Below are 24627 nucleotides of genomic sequence, written 5' to 3' on the forward strand. Positions count from 1 at the left end.
AGAATTTCGTGGTGAATGTATGCAGTTTAAGACATATTCCTCACAAGAATCGCACTGTCACACATACTTCAAATTTGAAGTACGTGTTCAGTTGCCACACCATCTCAGTCACCCACTATGATACACCTGTTGTTCATGCCACAAAGGATCTGTGTCTGCTGGAAACACAGAACGTATACTCCTCGTCTGACATGCAGTGTCATACTGATAAGTGGGCTAAAACTGACAAGTTCTTCGTAAATTTGACTGGATTTAGCAACCACTGAAATAATATCACCATGTACCCTCTCAATCCAAGAAGTTTCATTTCAGTTGCTCCTCCTCTGCTGCATGCTTTACTTTTTTTTGTTGGGCAGTGTACAATTGTTAGTACAAAGCAAAATACATAATTGGAAAATAAAATAAGAAGTGGAATAGTGTATGTCCAAGGATGGATATATACATAGTTTTTTATTCAGTATGCTACACTCACAAGGCTTTCCTTTTTTTCTGTAGCCTTAACACCAATGAAAACTATTTGATACTGCTGAAAAATGAATTAAATACTGCTGCCCTTCTCCCCTAGTTATAGTGCATCAGCACTCTGTGTCTGAGATTTGTTCTGTTTGACATGTTCTGCACTGTCATAGTTAATGATGTGTTATTCATTACATCCCTTGTAGGAAGAAATATGTGCTGAAAATATTTTTTTTCAGCTCAACTGCATCTACTTCAGAAGACATTGATAGTGAGGCTTTTTGCAAACAGATTTTTGGAGAATGTCTGTGTCCCAGCTTCTTATAATAAAATTTATTGTTAATTTTATTCCCTCTACATATTCTACGACAGTATTTTTGTAGTGCTTTCTCAACATTTCATACAAGCTAGGAAACTGGAAGTTACATATTAAAGATTATGATTCAGTTTATATATTCATCCAGTTATTTCCTCATATATCAAAGTAATGCATGAAATACAGAATAAATTTTAAATTCTATTTCACATCCTATCATATAAGTTGTGGTTTGAGTGATACTTGAAAGTTGTCAGCATTTTTATTGACAAAAGTCTTATTGGCTATCCCTTTGTCAATTTGAAGTGAATCATTTAAAATTTTTGTGTACCTCTAAAACTGAGTGGGTTATTTATAAGTCTGTGACTGTAACATAGCAATTGCACTACTTTTAACTTCATATTTATTTGCAAACTTAAACAAAATGATTTATTCCCGGCCTCTTTTTGCCAGGGGACAGCAGCTGTGCAGAAGTTGGTCTCTCCTAGATTGTGAGAATATGATACCAACTCAGGTTGAAGTGAGCCTTCAGTCTACTTCTGGACCCAACATCAGGAATTATTTTTATTACAGGTACAAAATAGCTAGAAAAGTGTACACAGCTTCCATCCTCATTGAGAGTGATAGTGCTGAAAAAAAGTGTAATAAATATTTCTATAATAAATGATTTTTAATGATGTATTTGATGAAATGGAAAGACTTTGCAACTACACATGTGTGAGTATGCCTTCCTGGCCAGAGTAATATCTTTTTATAAATTTAAATCAGAGTATGAGTGATGATATAAGTAACTGAATGATAAAGATGAACAGATATATAATTTTGTGACAGCTTTTCATACTTCCCTTAAATTAGCATTTCAAGAATTTTTGTGTAATGTTGGATATATATATACATCTTATATAAAGTTTATTTTATATATCACAAACAAATACAGGCATTGTGTTTTAAGAACACAACTGTACGCTTATACATCACCGGAGTTTATACAGAGGGATCAAGCAAGTTAGAAGAAATATTATTTGAAACAACACAGGTAGAGACAGAGTTATTGTGTAGTTGAAAAGTCACAACATATAAATATGTTATTTATTTATTTATTTCTGTTCATTATTCTGGATCATATAGAGCATTTTTTGATCAGTTGAAAGTCATTATTGTAAGCATGATGTACATTTTTCTGACAGTCATAGCCACGAGTGCCCCCTGTGGACTCACTGTTGGTGTCGGTGTATAGTCAGGGGAGGAGCGCAGACAGGGTTTTGTACTCAATCAACTGTATACGCTTTCTCTTCTCACAGTATCACATAGTTTTAAAGAGACTAAAGAAACATCTGATGACAACAGTAATAAATTGTCAATTTAAAAAGAAAGTTCATACTCAATGTATATAAAATGAGCCTTTCACTGTGTCTACATCTTTCTGTATTTCAACAGTTGAAACATTCCATATAAAATGAACTTCAAACAAGACCACAGATGAAAGGGGCTCTGGTGTATAGATATTAAATGTTGTGTCTGTTTTGAGATGTGAAGGCTGTATAGATGTAGTGGATTTGATTTTGAAGATGATGTTTAATGATTTTGTGTTGTATAATTTTCAAATGATGCATCTCTGGTACTTTATCCATAATCAGGTAAATACCTGAACAGTGACATGAAATTGTGATCAAAGAACTGTTCAGCTGTAACTAATCAAAGATCTGCTGCTTTACACGAATGAGTATTTGAAACAAAATATTCACAGGGTTTACAAGACATGTAAATTTACAAGGCATGTAAATATAGTATCGAGTAACAATGGATGCAAGTATTAAATTTCAGTGATGTATGTAATTAAATTTTAATTGTAAAGTACAATCTTATATAGTAGGCAATCTCTTTTATGTACGTTGTCCTATATGACTCTTTAATTTTCAGTCTGCATGTGTTCTATAACACTGAATGATCTTTAGTGTGAGGTATGTATTTCACAGTGTTACAATGACATATAATGTGATGTTTATCTAAAATATGCAGAGTTTTTGTAAGAAATATTACAGTACTGCCGTTCAGTATAGTACATGGATCAGCCATAAATTTTCGATGTCTAAAAATGATACTCTGCTACTAATGAAGTGAACATTCATTTGATGTAACAATAAGAATATCAGATACAAATTAAAATTAGTTGTGATGTCTTAAACCTGTGACTGTACTCTATATGTTCTTTTTTCCAAGTCATAGTGACTGTGGAATGTGATGTATGTGTGCACATCACATTTTTGTCTTCACATACAGTTTTAAATATGCTTATTTACGAACTGTGGGAAAATGTGCAATAAGTCCATGTAACATTTCTCATCTATTGTATATCAAGTGTCGAAGTAGTAGAGGGGTAAATTGTTACATTCAGTGAAGGTGTTAAAAGTTTAGCAAGTAAAACTACACATATGTATTTAAGAATTATGTTTGAAACCATTGGCATCATGTTTTGTCTTGTATTACCTGTTATGACTGATGAAACTGAACAAGCCATGCCTCGTATAATAAATGGATGTGAAATTAATGGACACCCTACTTACAGAAGTTTTCATTTGGCTCAGAAATGATGATTAAAAAGAAAATGGTGTATCAGATACCAAAAGAAACATAAAAATATTGTGTGTTACCCCATGCTATGTTGACAATCTGACTTTGTTTTGTACAAATAAGAAAAAAAGAGTGGCTTATTTTGATAACATTGTCCCAGAACTGTGTTTATTTTAAATGAAATATTCATGTATTGATAGCCTTAATATTGTGTTGTGGTAAACTGAGCAATGAAAGGTGTGCAGCATTGTTACTAGTAATTTATGATAGTCCTACTTGTTTGCTTTTCGTTTCATTGGAACCTTTAGATATGTGTGATTCTGTAAAATATGAGATGTACATATGTATCATGATCGATGTATTTCATTTGTGAGTCCATTCCATGTTTCACAATGTTTGTATTGTCTTTTTTGTATTTGTGAAAGATGATGAATGTTATTCTCCTTCTATTGTATGATACTATATCCTCTTCTATTGTACATGTGAACTGAACTTTTAAAAATGTGTCTCAATTTTTGTAAATATCCATTTTAAATATTTATCTACCAGAACTCTGAAGGTGCTATGAAACTATGTCTCTGTTCTACAGTTATGCCCCTCTTTGCCGTGGGCTCTCTACCTACTGACCTCCAGCAATACTGCATGTTTATATTCCAAGTATGAATGTTGTGTGCACCTTAATGTTTGTTCCTCTGTATGTCTTAACCTGTCACAAGAACAATCAGTTTCAAAACAAAAAAATAGATGTTTTAAAGTAGGAATGAAATGAAGGATCACAGCTGACTGCATTAAAGTATTATCTTTCAAGTTCATCTCTTAATATGTCAAATATTTAGCGTGATGGCATTTTTTTAACTTGTGGAAGATTGTAACCATCTGTAGAATGGAATATCTGTTGATGTGTGAGTGTGAGTGAGTCAGTGAGAGTGAGTGAGTGAGAGAGAGAGAGAGAGAGAGAGAGAGAGAGAGAGAGAGAGAGCAGATCACAGCTGAACATTTGAAACAAAATTGACATTGTACAATGTTTTATTGCTTTTTTTGTGTAATTATTGTGTTATTGTGTTAGAAATGTAAATTGTACATTTTTTAAGAATAATTGTTCCAAGTTTTTAAGACACTCTTCTGTCTGTGGAATAACTTAATTGACTTTGTGTTGAATTAGCTTTGTTGGAGTTGTATGAAAACCATATCAGCCTCTATATTTTAAAAGTATAGAAGGTCATGTTGAATGGAAACATTTGTGTGGGACAGTTAATAACAAGAATTTTTGTGGATGTTGTAACCTGTTTCTTTATAACTGTATCGCAACAAAAAATAATGGTCATATAAGATGTACTGTGTAACTTAATTATTCTTCGACAGAGAAATGGTTGTAGAACTATTTTCTCTGTACATGACTGATATTCTGTGCAGCTGTTAGTGAATAAATAATTGGAAATCCTTTAAATTATTTTCAGCCTTTTCCCTTTTGTGATGTGCTCATCCTTTTACAGATGAATTTGTCATTTTATAGAATGAGCAAACATTATGGGTCACAAAAGATGGTAACGCAACAAAAGATAGAGACTGGGTCATTTGTAACCTTAGTTCCATTTCTAATGAACAAACTGGAATACATATCAGTCAACTGTAGTGGCTTCACCTGTTGATAAAGTGAGATAATTATTAAGATATTTGAGACAATGTTTGCATGCAGCTACATTTTGGGCTTTTCTCCTGTAGCGTGCAGGGAAAATGTAAGCATTATGGATAAGATTTGGCATGATAAGAAAGGTAAAAATATTTTGAAGAATTTAGTCCAGCAGTGTGATAAACATCTACAATGATTTCTCAGAAACTTATTGTTGTTGTTTATTATTGTATCTAAGATGAACCAACAATATTTGGTTTCTAAATATTTTGATTATTCAGTTTCTAATGTCAAAATGCTAACATCAATAAACTGATAGGCAAATGCACTCTGTGTCCCACTTCAAATGTCCATTAGTCATCCTAATTTAGTTTTTATGTGGTTCACCTAAATTGTTTTAGGAAAATGCTGAGATGTAAGACCATGGCTGAATTTGCTCCCTCATCCTGGCCTACCAGAGATAACACCCTACCTTTAATAAGTTCCAGGTAAACAAATCACTAAAGACTCAATGATTCATCTGTTCATATTTTTCAAGTGAAACCATAATTTGACTTCTCTGACCGAAAGATACTATGAGGAGAATTCAATAAGAAATGCAACGCATTTCTTTTGTAGCCAATTTTGGTTGAAAAAGTGCAGAATTTGTTGTTGGATATTCTCACTTCAGCCTCTATAGTTTCGTGAAGTTTTGACAGGTGCTGGTGCTATGTATAGCCTTCAAAATGGCATCTGTAATGGAACTACATTCCAAACAGAGAGTCATTGAGTTTCTTTTTGCAGAAAACCAGAGGATCACAGATATTTGCAATCACTTGCAGAATGTTAACAGAGACCTGGCAGTGAACAAAAGCATGGTGAGTCATTGGGTGAAGTATCTGTCATCAAGCAACAAAGTCGAGCGGACCTGTCTGATCTCCCGCTTGCCAGCCGGCTGTACACAACTGTGACTCCTGCAGTGCTGGAATGTGCAAGACACTATCATTTGAGGTTGTCACAAAAATTGCAAATGAACTGCTCCTTCTTCATGACAATGTAAGACCTCACACTAGTCTGTCCATCCTACAGAATGCTCTTAAAACTATATAGGACTGTTCCTCCGCACCTAACCTACAGTCTAGGTCTCTCACTTTCTGATGCCATCTGTTTGGTGCAACAAAGGATGCAATCCATGGGAAGCATTATGTGGTTGATAGTGAGGTTATTGATGCAGCAAGACATTAACTCTTATGTTGACCAGTACAGTGGTACCATGTGTGCAATACAGACCCTCCCAGTAAGGTGTCATAAGCCCATCACATTGAACAGAGGGTTTTTAAGCCAAAAATTGGGGAATAATATTGTGTATTGGAATCCTGAATAAAACCTGCTTTTAGAAATAAAAATATGTTGCATTACTTACAGAATGCCCATCATATTAATGTTGGAGGAGTTTCAGAATGGTATGTGAAAACGTATGTTTTGTGTCGAAGAGAATTTTGTTCCATATACATTTGCATTTCCTTAAGTGGAACTCAAAGTATCTAAATTTATGATTCCTTTAGTAGATATTTTGTGTCATCAGTTCATATAAGATCTGGGGTGAATGTAACGTGGTGATGCACATGAGTACCACCAAATTGGTCAACTCTGTAAGTAAATTGAAAACAGTCAGGTAGTGTAATGGTAAACAAAATGTATAAAATTTGCTGTATATTGTGATGCTAAGTGTATTTCAAGATACATAGTGTCCATTGTTATTGGAATTGGTAAGATGGACACAAATAAAAAAGTGGCTGATTTAATGTATGCTCACATTATTATATTTGCGCAATGTGGGAAGCTGGAACTCAGAACTATGCTCCTGCCAAAAGAGAGCAAGAAAAGATACTAAACACTTTAAATGCCAGACCGTACATAATCTTAACTGTGTGAATACAGACCCGAAGCAGAAAATTTGGTTCTTTTCAAAATGTGACAGCAAGTAAGTATGCCTAAACCTTACTGAAAATAGCTCTACTTCTGAAATTTTCAGTGTTAATGCGGGATATCACACTACCGAACTACTGTACGATGAGTCATTAACAGTCAATAAATGTAATAGCCCAAGAAATGTAAGGAAAATTAAAATAATAAACCAAAACTGCAGTATACACTTGGAAAAAGAAGAGATGGTATGGTATGTGTCTTTGCAATAACCTGTTGTATTATCGAAGTGATGAAATGGATTCCTCAGTGAAGAATATTCTACAGTATGTATGAGTGTGGAAACAAGATGCGTGGAGGCTTAAACTGAACATCTGCCCTGTGCTTTGGAGATAATGTTGCACATAAGTTCTCATCAAAAAACATTTCTGAGGTTCCAGTGTTTCCATTTGATGATACTATTTCATCATGATTATCATGAAGATACTCAAAATTACAGTTTCCTGTAGGTTATACAACCCAGTTTTGTTGACTTTAATCTCAGTGTTCCTGGAAAACAGAAGCAAATTTATTATTACTGCCAACTGCCATGGACTTGGTGAATAAGCAGTTTACTGTGTCTGAAGCCACCGAATTTGTCAAGCCAAGTGTATTGCTTGTGGAACTTCATAAACACACAAAGTTGGCACATGTTTTTGTTGTTGTTGTTATTGTTGTTGTTGTCTTCAGTCCTGAGACTGGTTTGATGCAGCTCTCCACACTACTCTATCCTGTGCAAGCTTCTTCATCTCCCAGTACCTACTGCAACCTACATCCTTCTGAATCTGCTTAGTGTATTCATCTCTTGGTCTCCCTCTACGATTTTTACCCTCCACGCTGCCCTCCAATGCTAAATTTGTGATCCCTTGATGCCTCAAAACATGTCCTACCAACCGATCCCTTCTTCTAGTCAAGTTGTGCCACAAACTTCTCTTCTCCCCAATCCTATTCAATACCTCCTCATTAGTTACGTGATCTACCCACCTTATCTTCAGCATTCTTCTGTAGCACCACATTTCGAAAGCTTCTATTCTCTTCTTGTCCAAACTGGTTATCGTCCATGTTTCACTTCCATACATGGCTACACTCCATACAAATACTTTCAGAAACGACTTCCTGACACTTAAATCTATACTCGATGTTAACAAATTTCTCTTCTTCATAAACGATTTCCTTGCCATTGCCAGTCTACATTTTATATCCTCTCTACTTCGGCCATCATCAGTTATTTTACTCCCTAAATAGCAAAACTCCTTTACTACTTTAAGTGTCTCATTTCCTAATCTAATCCCCTCAGCATCACCCGATTTAATTTGACTACATTCCATTATCCTCGTTTTGCTTTTGTTGATGTTCATCTTATATCCTCCTATCAAGACACTGTCCATTCCGTTCAACTGCTCTTCCAAGTCCTTTGCTGTCTCTGACAGAATTACAATGTCATCGGCGAACCTCAAAGTTTTTACTTCTTCTCCATGAATTTTAATACCTACTCCGAATTTTTCTTTTGTTTCCTTTACTGCTTGCTCAATATACAGATTGAATAACATCGGGGAGAGGCTACAACCCTGTCTCACTCCTTTCCCAACCACTGCTTCCCTTTCATGCCCCTCGACTCTTATAACTGCCATCTGGTTTCTGTACAAATTGTAAATAGCCTTTCGCTCCATGTATTTTACCCCTGCCACCTTTAGAATTTGAAAGAGAGTATTCCAGTTAACATTGTCAAAAGATTTCTCTAAGTCTACAAATGCTAGAAACGTAGGTTTGCCTTTCCTTTATCTTTCGTCTAAGATAAGTCGTAGGGTCAGTATTGCCTCACCTGTCCCCATATTTCTACAGAATCCAAACTGATCTTCCCCAAGGTCGACTTCTACCAGTTTTTCCATTCATCTGTAAAGAATTCGCGTTAGTATTTTGCAGCCATGACTTATTAAACTGATAGTTCGGTAATTTTCACATCTGTCAACGCCTGCTTTCTTTGGGATTGGAATTATTATATTCTTCTTGAAGTCTGAGGGTATTTCGCCTGTCTCATACATTTTGCTCACCAGATGGTAGAGTTTTGTCAGGACTGTCTCTCCCAAGGCCGTCAGTAGTTATAATGGAATGTTGTCTACTCCCGGGGCCTTGTTTCGACTCAGGTCTTTCAGTGCTCTGTCAAACTCTTCACGCAGTATCATATTTCCCATTTCATCTTCATCTACATCCTCTTCCATTTCCATAATATTGTCCTCAAGTACATCGCCCTTGTATAGACCCTCTATATACTCTTTCCACATTTCTGCTTTCCCTTCTTTGCTTAGAACTGGGTTTCCATCTGAGCTCTTGATATTCATACAAGTGGCTCTCTTTTCTCCAAAGGTCTCTTTAATTTTCCTGTAGGCAGTATCTATCTTACCTCTAGTGAGATAAGTCTCTATATCCTTACATTTGTCCTCTGCCATGCCTGCGTAGCCATTTTGCACTTCCTGTCGATCTCATTTTTGAGACATTTATATTCCTTTTTGCCTGCTTCATTGACTGCATTTTTATATTTTCTCTTTTCATCAATTAAATTCAGTATTTCTTCTGTCACCCAAGGATTTCTATTAGCCCTCGTCTTTTTACCTACTTTATCCTCTGCTGCCTTCACTACCATCCCTCAAAGCTACCCATTCTTCTTCTGCTGTATTTCTTTCCCCCTTCTTGTCAACTGTTCCCTTATGTTCTCCCTGAAACTCTGTACAACCTCTGGTTAAGTCAGTTTATCCAGGTCCCATCTCCTTAATGTCCCACCTTTTTGCAGTTTCTTCAGTTTTAATCTACAGTTCATAACATTACACTGCAGTGGTTAGAGGTTCATATGATATCTAAAAAAATGAAACACAAAAAGCCTATAGCAGGAGTGTTATTCCACCAGACATCCGACATCACTGTGACTTACCACAGTGGTCCTGCAAGTGTCAAGGAAATCAGTGCAATGAAATGAATTGTACAGGAAAATACCTAAACATTCTGAATGAAAAATCTTTCTCACAGATGGCATGTGATTCATGGTGTGCATCTGAATGGCCTGGGTACACATCTAAAAGCAAACAAAGTCCTCAGTGTAACAGTACACAATCACCAAGAGTTAAATTCACAAACAATAATGTTAAACTGGTATCAAAAATTCAATTATAAATCTTCCTCAGGCTGTGTGTTAAGACTGATGTATCCAGGGTTTTATGTCCAAGTCTTGCTCTGCTAAGACCAGACCAAATAAACTCAATTTAGATCAGGCTTTCACACAGTCATAATTAAAGCAAAATTAGAGATTACGATTATACGTATGTAACTGAAAATAAAGCTATTTAGGATAATTCTTGCAGAAATTATGTCAAGTGGGAAAAATCTAAGTTGGTTTCACTAGAACTGCATAATGAGGCCATGACCTTAATCCACCTGGATACAAACCCACAGAACTGGAAATATTCTTAGAAACGTATGATGTAAAATACTTTACGTGAATGAACACTGGCTTGTGGAAGATGAATCTAGCTTCAAAACCCCAGCTGGCTACACAACCTTAATTGTTACTCTAGATCTCACAATCAGATGATGAAGGGTAGTGGTGTAACAGTACTATTAATGATGTCCCTTAAAGCCAAAGTGATAGATATTAAACATTCAGCTACTAAAGAAAAATATGAAGTACAACCTTCAAAGTTTTCATGTAGTACATGGAAAATCTGTTATTTTTGTTACTTAAATATAAGATGAATAGAAACTTTGGTGATATTAATTTAGATGTGTTAGTGAAAAATTCTAAAACCAGACACTTTCCAGATATTGTAAGGTCACACAACTTTTATTGTGTATATGATGACCCAGCCAGGCAAAATGCCTGTCAACATTATGTCCTTTGAAATACATGGAAATATGATACTCATCTGTGTGTCATTAAGCCACTGCTATCTGACAATTGTACATTCTCCTGAGGTCTGCAAGTGTAAAGAGTAAAGCCAGGGTAGTGAGGCTACTGGATGATATACACACAAAAAATCTCACATATAATCTGCAGTTTGTAATGTCCCCACAGAAAATACCCTCTACCATGCACCAATTAATCATTGTCAATCAAATCGTCCACATTCATTCACTTTGGAAAAGTATCTGATCTGATTTTCTCGTAACATATGCGGCAACAGCTCGACGATGCCAAAGTATTTTCTAGTGCGTTTATTCTTTGAAATAACATAGATTCATATATGCATTCTCCATGGTTGTTAGAGTGGTAACTAGGACAGCTTCTGGAGTATCTGTTGAGGGATTGACGTGTTTCTGAGAGATACATATTCTGCTTTTCTTCTCGCTAAAGTGAGCCAATTAACATTTGTGCTGCTAGCGGTTTGTTTGAAGAGAAAGAGACCGTAAACAGGAAATAATTAAGACGTGGAATCACCGGAGATCTGGACATGTAATGGAGATGGATTTAATTCTCAATTTCCTTCATAAATAAGATTTGTGACTTTTTTGTTCTGGAGTGAATGAACAAATGAGTTTTCTGAATCATTTGATGATCACATTGGCCCTGTAATTAGTGGGGAAGTTTCAGCTGTGTTGAAGAGAGCCTGCAATCACTGAGTCTGTGTTAAATCGTCCAAAAAGGCTTTGTACACATCTGGAATTCGCAATCTTTCGTAAAAGGAACAAATTGCCCACACGATTGATTCTCCGAACTGAATGCAGTGTTTAACAGTAATAATAAATGTAAAGATCTCTTACAGCAAGCCAGCCACTGATTACCAAGACGAAGGACTCCACCAAAGATTCTATTTGGCTGATTTCACGTAATGAAATATTATATTAAAAACTGTACATAGATAAAAGAGAGAAAGAGAGAGAGAAAATGAAAAAAGAGATAATACTAATAATCCTCCATTAGTCTAACTTTTCACCTGTCTTATCACGGATCAGCCAAGAAATGGGAGGCCCTTACTTTACTGTATAGATTTATGTGTGAAGGTGAAGGGATCTTAAAGGCAACAGATACATGTCTATACAGACAAGACATTACACAAAGTTAGCGGCTAGCTGCATTCGTCATCTATTCTTAGATGAAGAGACGGCAACTTATTATCTTTTAACATTTAAAAAATGTTACAATGGCCTATCCGTGACAGGACACGTTTTTGGACGTTGCTAAAATAATTTTGTTCTCTGTTTCATGTCAACTACGAAGAGCTAACCTAACTGACGCTTGGAAAAGAGAGGAAAGACTCGCAGGTGATATAATTGGATCCACAAATAAAGCCGAAAGACAGCACGCTGGGCGCAGAGAAAAGGCCAGATCTATATTTTTATTATTAAAGCTTGCTAGTGTAGTTGAAGTATACACTTTTCTGTTTAGTGTTATTTGATATTTGAACATTGATTAATTGTGTTCATGTTAGATGTGTTTTGATTGACCTGTCCCAGTTGCATTTATCTGTATATGTACATTAAGAACGTAGACACAGAAGTACTCTTGTGTGAACGGAGTTATATATAGTGACAGTAGAACATTTATATGGTTTTAACTAGGGCAATGTTTAGGATGAGTCAAGCAGAGCATAGCACGCAACAGCCTTTAGCTGTTAGCACTGATAATAATGATGCAGTAAGAAGTGTTGTAGGACCGATGGCTACAGATAGCGCAATAGAACGCACTGTAGACATGGCTGGAGGTGTAACAGCAAGTACACAGCAGGGATTAGATCCATTGGTAATTATCATGAGACAGATGTACGAGGGCAGTTCAATAAGTAATGCAACCCATTTTTTTCTCGGCCAATTTTGGTTGAAAAAACCGGAAATTTCTTGTGGAATATTTTCAAACATTCCCGCTTCATCTCGTATAGTTTCATTGACTTCCGACAGGTGGCAGCGCTGTACGGAGCTGTTAAAATGGCGTCTGTAACGGATGTGCGTTGCAAACAACGGGCAGTGATCGAGTTTCTTTTGGCGGAAAACCAGGGCATCTCAGATATTCATAGGCGCTTGCAGAATGTCTACGGTGATCTGGCAGTGGACAAAAGCACGGTGAGTCGTTGGGCAAAGCTTGTGTCATCATCGCCGCAAGGTTAAGCAAGACTGTCTGATCTCCCGCGTGCGGGCCGGCCGTGCACAGCTGTGACTCCTGCAATGGCGGAGCGTGCGAATACACTCGTTCGAGATGATCGACGGATCACCATCAAACAACTCAGTGCTCAACTTGACATCTCTGTTGGTAGTGCTGTCACAATTGTTCACCAGTTGGGATATTCAAAGGTTTGTTCCCGCTGGGTCCCTCGTTGTCTAACAGAACACCATAAAGAGCAAAGGAGAACCATCTGTGCGGAATTGCTTGCTCGTCATGTGGCTGAGGGTGACAATTTCTTGTCAAAGATTGTTACAGGCGATGAAACATGGGTTCATCACTTCGAACCTGAAACAAAACGGCAGTCAATGGAGTGGCGCCACACCCACTCCCCTACCAAGAAAAAGTTTAAAGCCATACCCTCAGCCGGTAAAGTCATGGTTACAGTCTTCTGGGAAGCTGAAGGGGTTATTCTGTTCGATGTCCTTCCCCATGGTCAAACGATCAACTCTGAAGTGTATTGTGCTACTCTTCAGAAATTGAAGAAACGACTTCAGCGTGTTCGTAGGCACAAAAATCTGAACGAACTTCTCCTTCTTCATGACAACGCAAGACCTCACACAAGTCTTCGCACCCGAGAGGAGCTCACAAAACTTCAGTGGACTGTTCTTCCTCATGCACCCTACAGCCCCAATCTCGCACTGTCGGATTTCCATATGTTTGGCCCAATGAAGGACGCAATCCGTGGGACGCACTATGCGGATGATGAAGAAGTTATTGATGCAGTACGACGTTGGCTCCGACATCGACCTATGGAATGGTACCGTGCAGGCATACAGGCCCTCGTTTCAAGGTGGCGTAAGGCCGTAGCATTGAATGGAGATTACGTTGAAAAATAGTGTTGTGTAGCTAAAAGATTGGGGAATAACCTGGTGTATTTCAATGCTGAATAAAACAACCCCTGTTTCAGAAAAAAATGTGTTGCATTACTTATTGAACTGCCCTCGTAGATGATAACCGAGAGCATGAATACTTTGAAAACTGACATTAATGCGAAATTAGCTTCAGTTACTGAAGGGCAAAATGATTTGAATATGAAATTAGCTGCAGTTACTGAAGGGCAGGAAAATCTGAAAACTGACATTAACGCGAAATTAGCCTCAGTTACTGAAGGGCAAAATGATTTGAATACGAAATTAGCCTCAGTTACTGAAGGGCAGGAAAATCTGAAAACCGACATTAACGCGAAATTAGCCTCAGTTACTGAAGGGCAGGAAAATCTGAAAACCGATATTAAAACACAATTAGTGACAGTCACTGAAACTCAAGAAGAAATGAAATTAGTCCAGACTGAGATTAAGCAGCAGTTACACGACAGTTTTTCCGAATTAGAGCAGCGGATAGAGGCGAAGACTAAGGAACTCAAAGATCAGGCCGAAGAGACGGAACGAAAATTAACTGCACAAATAGAATTGGTGAAAGCACAATGTGAGGAATCTACTCACCGCCTACATGTCGAAATGAAGGAGTATGTGGCTATTAAGATAGATACTGTACGGGAACAAGTGGAAATGGTTCCGCAATTAGTACAAAAGCAAGACGCCATGTCATGTGCAATTGCGCAACTTCCTGAATTGGCACGTACACAGGCTAACCTAAAGGAAAGCATTGAACATCTGACAGAGCATCAAGACGTTGTAGACCACGAAATTAATATATTAACGGGTAAATTATCCGAAATCATATTAGAAAACAGAAGGCCAATGTGTGAAAACGTTGAGCAAAATGTTAAGGCAGCATTCCAGAGTTTATCTGGCAAACAGGAAGAGAATTTGTTTGTGAAAGGACTTGAGGAGGTGCGACAGCAGTTAGGTGCTGATTTGGAGCATTGGAAACAAACGATAGAAGAGTCGATGCGCTCTTCACAACAAAGCTCAGAACAAATGAATACATGGCAGCAGCAGAAGTTGGCAGTGACTATAGAGCCAGTTACTGCCCATTCGCACACAATACCGACTTGTGTAAGTAATTCAAACATTAAATTGCCACAAGCTTGTTGTTCGCGTGAATTCTTATCTAACGGAGATTACGAAAGCCTTTGCCATGCCGAAGAAAAAAATGATAACGCATCGGCAATTCCAGATTTTTAACCCTGACAAAAGGGGGGTCCATCCAATTGTTTTTATTCGAAGTTTCAGAGGAGTGCTACCCAGAAATTGGTCGGAGTGGCAGAAGATCAGTTTTGTTACAGGATATGTACAAGGTTCGGGGGCGATCTGGGCCTCGGACATGACTTCTGTGTCCTTGACATATGACGATTTTGAGAAGGCGTTTTTAGCAAAGTTCTGGTCAGAAGGGGTACAGGAACGCCTAAGGCAGGAGGTGCTCTACCCAGAGCCTTTCTCCTTTTCGAAAGGAAGCCTTAGAAAGTATTTCGAAAAATATATAAATAAAACGAGATACTGGGACAGACCTATGCCCTTGCCAGACATAATAAACATACTTAAGGCAAGACTACCAACTAGCATCCGGAATCAATTGATTTACGGCAACGACAAAGACTTGGAGTCGTTCCTCACAACGTTAGACCATATAGATATTATCAAAGAGAACAACCAGAAAGCCCGTAATAACAGATTACAATACAGGGAGATAGAACCTCCGCCAAACGGTAGGCAAGGTGGAAGTATGTGTTATACCAATGGCGATCAATCGACACTTAAAGGGAATAAACAGAGATCGTTAAATAAAGGAGAAACCCCTCAAAATCTCAATAGTAATCCCGGCAATGGTCTTGCGAGGTGCTATTCAAGGAACAACAGGAACGGGAAAAGATACAATCCCGTTTGGGGGAATGAAAGAAATTTCAGACCCCAAGCCTGGAATAATAACAATAATAGAAAGTGGAATCAACCGGGAGGAATGAATTCAAATAGCCAACATCAGTGGTGATGGACATCTACGAATCAACCGGTAATTACCGAAGTGACGGATGATATCAACCAGCAGACAAATCAAAATCCAACGAACTTGTAAGGACCCACTCATGCCCCAGAGGATCGGTCAACAATTGGTTGAGGGGCAACAGGATATGTGTGCCCATGCTAACATATAATGATGGACGATTACTGGCAGATGAACTGACCGAGGACTTAGAACCACAAGATGAGGATAAGGAACAGGTGGCAGTAGCCGAAGTGCAAGTCATTATGGAGACCATACCTATAGTGGCGGTTTTAGACACAGCTGCAACCACAAATGTTATTTCGGAGGCACTATTCAACAGGATCAGAAATATAAGATGAGTACCAGTATTTCCAGTTCAAAATTGCAGAATAATAGGCGCCGTTGGGGCTCGATCGGCTAATGTAAAGGTGCAATCACTACTTGGTGTGGAATTCGGAAATGTAGCAATATTAAGCACATTCCTTGTTGTGAAAAATTTGGTGGTAGATTGCATTATCGGAGTCGACAGCCTACGTCAATACAGATGCAGAATAGATTTTAAAACAGGAAAAATTTGGTTGAATGTTAATAAACAAGAAATTGAGTTGGAGTTGTTCAGAAAAAAAAAAGGCTTACGAGAAAATATAATTGTGGGATCAGTGTGCAAGTAATCAGGACGGCCCAAAATTCGAAAGAGCATTTAATTAATGAGTTCCAAGTCAAAGAAGATTTCGGTCAAACTGCATTATCGAAGATCAGAAGAAGCAGCTCAATGAATTATTATTAACGTATGAAAACGTTTTTGATGAAAGGCCAGGAGTTATTAAGGGGTACATATGCCATCTCTACGTTAAGCCGCACAAAACGTATTGTAGAACTTTCTATTCTGTTCCCTGGAGGTTAAAGGCTCAAGTTCAAAAGGAAATAGATCGCATGATGAAATGGGGTTTGATCGAACCCTCTACAAGCCCATACTGCTCCCCATTGTTAGTCGTGCCAAAAGCAAATGGGACTGTTAGACTGATACTCGATGCCAGAGAAATAAATAAAATCATAATTCCAAAGAGAACACATCCGGAAAACATAAACGAACTTTTACAATGGTTCCAGGATGTCCAATATTTGACGAGCATTGATTTGTGGAGCTCTTATTGACAAGTCAAGCTGGATGAGTCATCAAGGAAGTATACGGCTTTCATTTATTCCGGAAGAAGTTACCAATTTACTGTAGTTCCTTTCGGACTCAACATTAGTGCTGGAATCTTTATAGCACCTCTAGATTATGCACTCGGCCCAGCACTCAGAAGCAGGATAACAGTGTTTGTTGATGATTTGCTTATTGCATCGAAAACTTGGGAGGAGCATATTACCTTACTGAACCGAGTGTTGGACGTGTTCAAAACCATGGGAATAACTGCTAACCTACAGAAATCCCATTTTGCAGTAAACAGAATCAAGTTCCTGGGGCATATAATTGACGAAAAGGGAATTTTACCAACCAAGGAGAAGCTAATTGCAATTAGTAAGTTTCCAACACCCAGGAATATGAGGCAATTAAAAGGGTTTATGGACCTTGCCTCATTTTTTAGAAGATTCATAACAAATCAGGTGATGAACGCAGCAGCTCTAAATAATCTGTTGAAGAAGGATCTGCCCTGGCTCTGGACATTAGAGTGTCAAGAAGCATTCGAAGAGATAAAGAAGCAATTAGTAAATGCACCGCTTTTGTACCATCCGGACATGCAAGAAGAATTTTACTTGTCAACAGATTCTTCAAATGTGGGTATTGGAGTGTGCCTTTTCCAAGTACGCAAGATAAATGGACAACTCACCTTCTGTCCTATTGCGTTTGCTAGTCGTGTTTTGTCCAACTGTGAACAAACTTACACGACGACAGAATTAGAGGCTCTTGCGGTCATCTGGGGATTTAAAAAATTTCATTATTATCTATATGGGTCAAAGACTATCGTATATTGTGATCATCAATCATTAACGTTTTTACAAATGTGTAAACTGTTACACCCCATACTGGCTAGATGGACTCTCGCTCTGCAACAATACCAATTTAAGATCGTGCATGTCTCAGGACAGCAAAACATTATTGCTGACGCTCTATCAAGGTCACCACAGGATTTGACCAAAGAGATTGAAGTAAATAATAACTCAGAATTCCCTGTATTACTGCTGCAGGAAAATCCATATAAGATGTACTATGTCAATTTGTGTGCGCATATGGCACAGTTACAGAAAAGAGATGCTCAATGGGGAAGTGTCATTCAAAGGTTACAACAGCAACCTTCGGATCAGATGGCAAATTATTACAAGCTGGTAAATGGTGTATTATTTTTCCACTGTGGAAGGCCAAACAAAGTCCGTTGGTGTGTTTGTATACCTGAGGCGCAAATAGAGAAACTCGTAGGGTTCACCCATTTAACCTGGGGACATTTCGGTGCGACAAAATGTGCAGACAAGATAAGTGTGTACTGTTATTTTCCCAACATAAAGCGCAGAGTGCATGAGGTCTTGAAGAAATGCATAATCTGTCAAAAAACAAAGCTGGATTCAAAAGGGAGTAAGCACCCATTATGCTCTATATTAGTCCAAGAACCAAAAGAATTAATTTCGTGCGATCTGTGTGGACCATTACCTACTTCAAGAGGTGGTGTTAGATATGTGTTGGCATTTCTCGATGTGTGTACAAAATACGTAAAGCTATACCCGATAAAGGCGGCTACAGCCAAAGTAATTTTATTAAGATTGACAAGGGATTATCTTCCACATGTTGGTATACCTAAGGTGATCATAACAGACAATGCTAAGATATTCACAGGACTCCGTTGGAAACAGGCTTTGTCTCAAGCCGGTGTGAAACACATACTAACATCATTTTACCACCCACAAGGTAATTTGGTTGAGAGAATTTTTAGAGAGTTCAATCGATTTATGAGGACCTATTGCCATAATAAACAGACTGCGTGGGCAAATTATGTGGAAGAATTTGAGCAGATATACGAGGGCGGTTCAGAAAGTAACCTCCGATTGGTCACAGTGCGGGTTGTGGGGGGAGTAGCGACGCCATCTGTGTGTTCACGCACTCAACAGGTCAGTCGGCATCAAGCCGTGGTCGAGTGAACATCGTACCTGCGCTAGTTTAGTTTTTGTGGCAGTTTGAAATGTGTGCTGCAATAGAAAACCCCGCCAAATGTGAAGTGCGTGCTGTCATAAGGTTTTTTACAGCCAAAGGATATTCTGCAGCAGCTATTCATCGTGAGCTTTGTGCCGTGTATGGACCAAGAGTTATGAGTGAAGGAGTTGTCCGTGAATGGATACGTTTATTTAAAAGTGGACGAGAAAATGTTCATGATGAAGAGAGGAGTGGTAGACCATCATTGGTGACTGACGAACTCGTTCAGACAGTTGATGCAAAAGTTCATGAAAATTGACGTTTCTCAATGTCGGAGTTGTCTACTGGTTTTCCACAGATTTCTAAGACTCTCTTGTACGAGATAGTGACAGCAAGATTGGGTTACCGTAAGTTCTGTGCACGATGGGTGCCCAAAATTCTTACCGACCACCACAAAACTCAAAGAATGGCCTCTGCATTAGACTTTCTGTCACGTTATGAGGACGAAGGAGAACCATTGTTAAACAGAATCGTGACTGGTGACGAAACCTGGATTAAGTACGTGAACCCTGAGACAAAAGAACAATCAAAGATGTGGGCACATTCAAATTCGCCTACCAAACCAAGAAAAGCCTCGCTAGATTTTTCTGCCAGAAAACTGATGGCAACGGTGTTTTGGGATGCCAAAGGGGTGTTGTTGGTTGAATTCATGGAACGTGGTACGACCATTAATCAAGACGTGTACTGTGAAACAATAAAAAAGTTACGACGGGCTATACAGAACAAACGCCGTGGTATGCTGACTTCCGGTATCGTTTTTTTGCACGATAACGCCTGTCCTCACTCTGCTTGCAGAACAACGGCCCTTCTTGAGTCCTTCAAGTGGGACGTTATCAACCATCCACCTTACAGCCCAGACCTGGCGCCAAGTGATTATCACCTCTTCATGCATTTGAAGAAATGGCTCGGGTCACAGCGGTTTGATGACAACGAAGAGCTCAAAGATGCGGTCACAGGCTGGCTCCAGGCACAAGCGGGTGATTTTTATGCAGAAGGAATTTCAAAGCTTGTGAAGAGATACGATAAGTGCCTCAATCGCTATGGAGACTATGTAGAAAAATAGTGCAAAGATGTAGTTGTAAGATGTATATATTAAAATATTTTTATTTAACTTGGTGTATTTTTTTAAATCAACCGGAGGTTACTTTCTGAACGGCCCTCGTACAACAACATGCCCCACTCCTCCACTGGATATACACCTCATGAATTGATGTTCGAGGCAAAAGAAGAAAACTTCTGGACTGAACATATGCCCAAAACTCAGGAAACTGAGATGCCTTGGGAAGAAAAAATAAGACAAACCATCATAAATATGATGCAAAAGGCTGATCAGAGAAAAGAACAATATGGCAAATTAATCAAGAGGGTACAGGCATACCATGTCAGAGAGAAGGTACTAGTCAAAAGACATACCAAATCATCCTTAATAAAGAAGAGTATAAAGAAATGGGAGTTATTATATACTGATCCATACATCATTCTACAAATTCCGAAACCTGGGGCTTATCTGTTAGTATACCCGGGATCTAACAAAATTAAAGGGTTATTTTCCCATAACGACTTGAAAAAATTTAATGAAGATTAGAAGATAGGGAGGAATGGTGTTGCGACTGACAGAGATGAATGCTCGTAAAAACATAAGAATAAACTGTGTGTGTTTAGTGTTAGAAAACTCTAAACTGAAATAATTAATCAGTGACACAGATTGTAGAAATAGTGACTAACTATTACTATCGAGTGCTGCAAAGAAGATAGTGGAGATAGACTTCCCCTGTGTTTGGGTAAACATGGAACTTTAGCATTGCTAATGTCATCAAGATTTATAAAGGATCTGAATGACCTTCAAGAAGAAAGAAATGTTTCCTGAAAATGACGCTGCATAATCAAAAGAGGTTCCCAGTGAATGTTCATATATAATTTCAAGTGCACGCTTAGATGTGTAAACGTATGAAGTGATGCGTTTAGGCAGTGAATCATGAGTGACGGTTAACGCCGCAAAGATAATTTCCCGCGCAAAACAATTGACGTCGGCGCAAGAGTTAGAATCGATATAGACGACACAGATATGCTTTGTAAGAGACTCACATCAAACGCGAGGGGAAACTGATTGATGTTGAACTTCAAAAAAGTGTCATAATTAGACATTAAGAGTTCTTGATTTATTGTTGAATGTCAAAAGAAACTAAGATTCATAGAATTAGTAGTTATTTAATGGGTCTTGTTCACTTTGGAATTTTGTTTGAATATCCATTTCCATATATGTGCATGTATGAATGCCGGATGAATCAGAGAATAAATGAAAGAAGTGAATCTACATTCCTCACTACTAATAACTTTTACATTACAGCAATCAAGTGGAGAAATATATGTATTTAGGATAAAATTTTTATGAGTATAGATAAATGATATGACTTTTCAAGGAAATGATGGATTATGTCTTTGTATAAAATGAACCACACTTTCCATTATTCGATGATTTGAATCCAAAATCTACTGCAAGTTGCATGAATCCTTTAAATTACGAAGAACAAATCATTGACAGAAAATGTGTCAGAATTTTTGGACTTACAAGCACAAGTGGTGATGGGAAGTCCAAAAGAAAATTCAAACTAGAGTAAATATTATGATGTTTTCGGCAACAGCATTAGTCAATGGATAAATGGAAACTTTAAGTCAATGGCTAAATTCCTTGCAGTACATCGTAAGAAAAAGGCTTGCATGAAGCCATAGGGATTTTGTGTTCAAAAGAAGAATCTTGAACGGTGTAACCTAACCAGTTCTTTTACAGGAAGAGTTTCCCTTTCGGTCATTGCTAATTCTTTTGGAATGAATGTTGCATGTGAAATCTGGTATCCCTCCTGTCCCTTCTACTCTTCCCATTGTGGGCCGCGTAGAAGACCGACTACAAATGTGGACGTCGGGGACATGCAAGATCCGGGGGAGTTTCGGCACCACAAGATATTGTCCTGGGAGCAAGATTGTAAAAAAAAAACCCGAGTTATTTATTGTAAAATTTTTTTGCTAGAGGCGCAAATCACTCTTCTCCAAATCGTTATATAAATCGATCCCTATCTTTCCTTTAGAGATCAATTTCAAAATTATTTTTTCTCTTCTGTAGGCTTTCCTATCTTCTATGTACCGTAGGCTGGGGGTCTAGGCTTAAGAGGTTTTCCAAGGTTTCCCTGCTTAAGAAAGTTCCCGAATGGGTAGACCCTGATAACAGTTTCATGAAAGATCATCTTCCTTGGTTGTGCACAGCAAACATAACACCTTGATGCATGTAAAAGCAATACAGCCGCGGTACCTGTCTCTTCATTTCTTCTGTTTTCAATGTTTCTTTTCTTCGTCTGTCTTAAACATAATTTTTTTTTTTTTCAGTCGGAGGACTGACACTCATCACTTCCGGGTTACCCACACTAATAGATAGCTCGTGAAGTGTGTTCGGTAAATCAAAATTAGGCTCACAAACTTCGCTCGCTGTGAGGGGCATTGTAATGTCCCCACAGAAAATACCCTCTACCACACACCAATTAATCATTGTCAATCAAACCATTCACATTCATTCACTTTGGAAAAGTATCTGATCTGATTTTCTCGTAACATATGCGGCAACAGCTCGACGATGCCAAAGTATTTTCTAGTGCGTTTATTCTTTGAAATAACATAGATTCATATATGCATTCTCCATGGTTGTTAGAGTGGTAACTAGGACAGCTTCTGGAGTATCTGTTGAGGGATTGACGTGTTTCTGAGAGATACATATTCTGCTTTTCTTCTCGCTAAAGCGAGCCAATTAACATTTGTGCCGCTAACGGTTTGTTTGAAGAGAAAGAGACTGTAAACGGGAAATAATTAAGATGTGGAATCACTGAAGATCTGGACATGTAATGGAGATGTATTTAATACACAATTTCCTTCATAAAAAAGGTTTGTGACTTTTTTGTTCTGGAGTGAATGAACAAATGAGTTTTCTGAATCATTTGATGATCACGTTGGCCCTGTAATTAGTGCGGAAGTTTCAGCTGTGTTGAAGAGAGCCTGCAATCACTGAGTCTGTGTTAAATCGTCCAAAAAGGCTTTGTACACATCTGGAATTCGCAATCTTTCGTAAAAGGAACAAATTGTCCACACGATTGATTCTCCGAACTGAATGCAGTGTTTAACAGTAATAATAAATGTAAAGATCTCTTACAGCAAGCCAGCCACTGATTACCAAGACGAAGGACTCCACCAAAGATTCTATTTGGCTGATTTCACGTAATGAAATATTATATTAAAAACTGTACATAGATAAAGGAGAGAAAGAGAGAGAGCGAATGAAAATAGAGATAATACTAATAATCCTCCATTAGTCTAACTTTTCACCTGTCTTATCACGGATCAGCCAAGAAATGGGAGGCCCTTACTTTACTGTATAGATTTATGTGTGAAGAAGAAGGGATCTTAAAGGCAACAGATACACGTTCTATTGCCGACAGATATCAGTCATCTTGTGAAGCATATAAAAACTTCTTATATACTATACTACCAGCATTTAATAAATATTGTCCTAATGTGAGCACCGAGAGGCCAAAGAGATGCAAATAAAAACAAAAAAAGGATGCATAACTAAGTAGTAAAATTCATATTTATATAAACTAAAAATACTGCTAAAATCATAGTATGATATGTCATGTAACAACAGTAATTACAAAGAAATCTGTCTGAAGTTGAATCCCTCGGGGGCTGACCATTCTTTTTCTGATTACAGTGTTGGTGACCCCAGGTTTCCTGGGCTGGGATCTGGTAAATGCCACCAGTCTTCAGTCACCATAAGACCTGGGCATGCTTCAGCGACAACTGTATTATGCAACAGTGGGTGGAACATTGTGTGCCATGGGAAATGGCGATCTTGGCTTGACCAGCTGGATTGTGAGGATGGTGAAAACCTCTATAAAACACCCCTCAATCTCAAGGCGTGAAATAATGGTTTACAGTGTTCACTTCTTTTTTTACATTTCATTATTCTTACTACTTGTTTTTGTAAATGGAGAATTGTGAGAGAATTAGAGCTCTTTCCCCAGAAGATTAGGCCATAGCTAAAGACAGACTCAAACAGGGCATTGTACACCGGCTTCAAGGTATGTACACTGGCTGTGTCTTTTAATGATCGTCCATGAACCATGGACCTTGCCGTTGGTGGGGAGGCTTGCGTGCCTCAGCGATACAGATGGCCGTACCGTAGGTGCAACCACAACGGAGGGGTATCTGTTGAGAGGCCAGACAAACATGTGGTTCCTGAAGAGGGGCAGCAGCCTTTTCAGTAGTTGCAGGGGCAACAGTCTGGATGATTGGCTGATCTGGCCTTGTAACATTAACCAAAACGGCCTTGCTGTGCTGGTACTGCGAACGGCTGAAAGCAAGGGGAAACTACAGCCGTAATTTTTCCCGAGGACATGCAGCTTTACTGTATGATTAAATGATGATGGCGTCCTCTTGGGTAAAATATACCGGAGGTA

General features: G+C 38.2%; 1 protein-coding gene across 3 annotated transcripts in view; it reads left to right on the top strand.

The window, feature by feature from the left end:
* LOC126259161 (uncharacterized) overlaps nucleotides 1-6277 on the top strand; it is a 659794-nt gene extending 653517 nt beyond the window's left edge. For 2 of the 3 annotated variants that reach the window (XM_049955714.1, XM_049955716.1), the window contains one exon: nucleotides 1226-6277. In XM_049955714.1, the coding sequence (XP_049811671.1) occupies nucleotides 1226-1260 (35 nt within the window). In that variant the 3' untranslated portion in view covers nucleotides 1261-6277. The remainder of the gene's footprint in view (nucleotides 1-1225) is intronic. The other variant, XM_049955715.1, reaches the window with a different exon arrangement.
* The last annotated feature ends 18350 nt before the right edge of the window (nucleotides 6278-24627 follow it).

This window comes from Schistocerca nitens, chromosome 5 (assembly GCF_023898315.1).
Source record: "Schistocerca nitens isolate TAMUIC-IGC-003100 chromosome 5, iqSchNite1.1, whole genome shotgun sequence".
Classification (NCBI taxonomy): Eukaryota; Metazoa; Arthropoda; class Insecta; order Orthoptera; family Acrididae; genus Schistocerca; species Schistocerca nitens.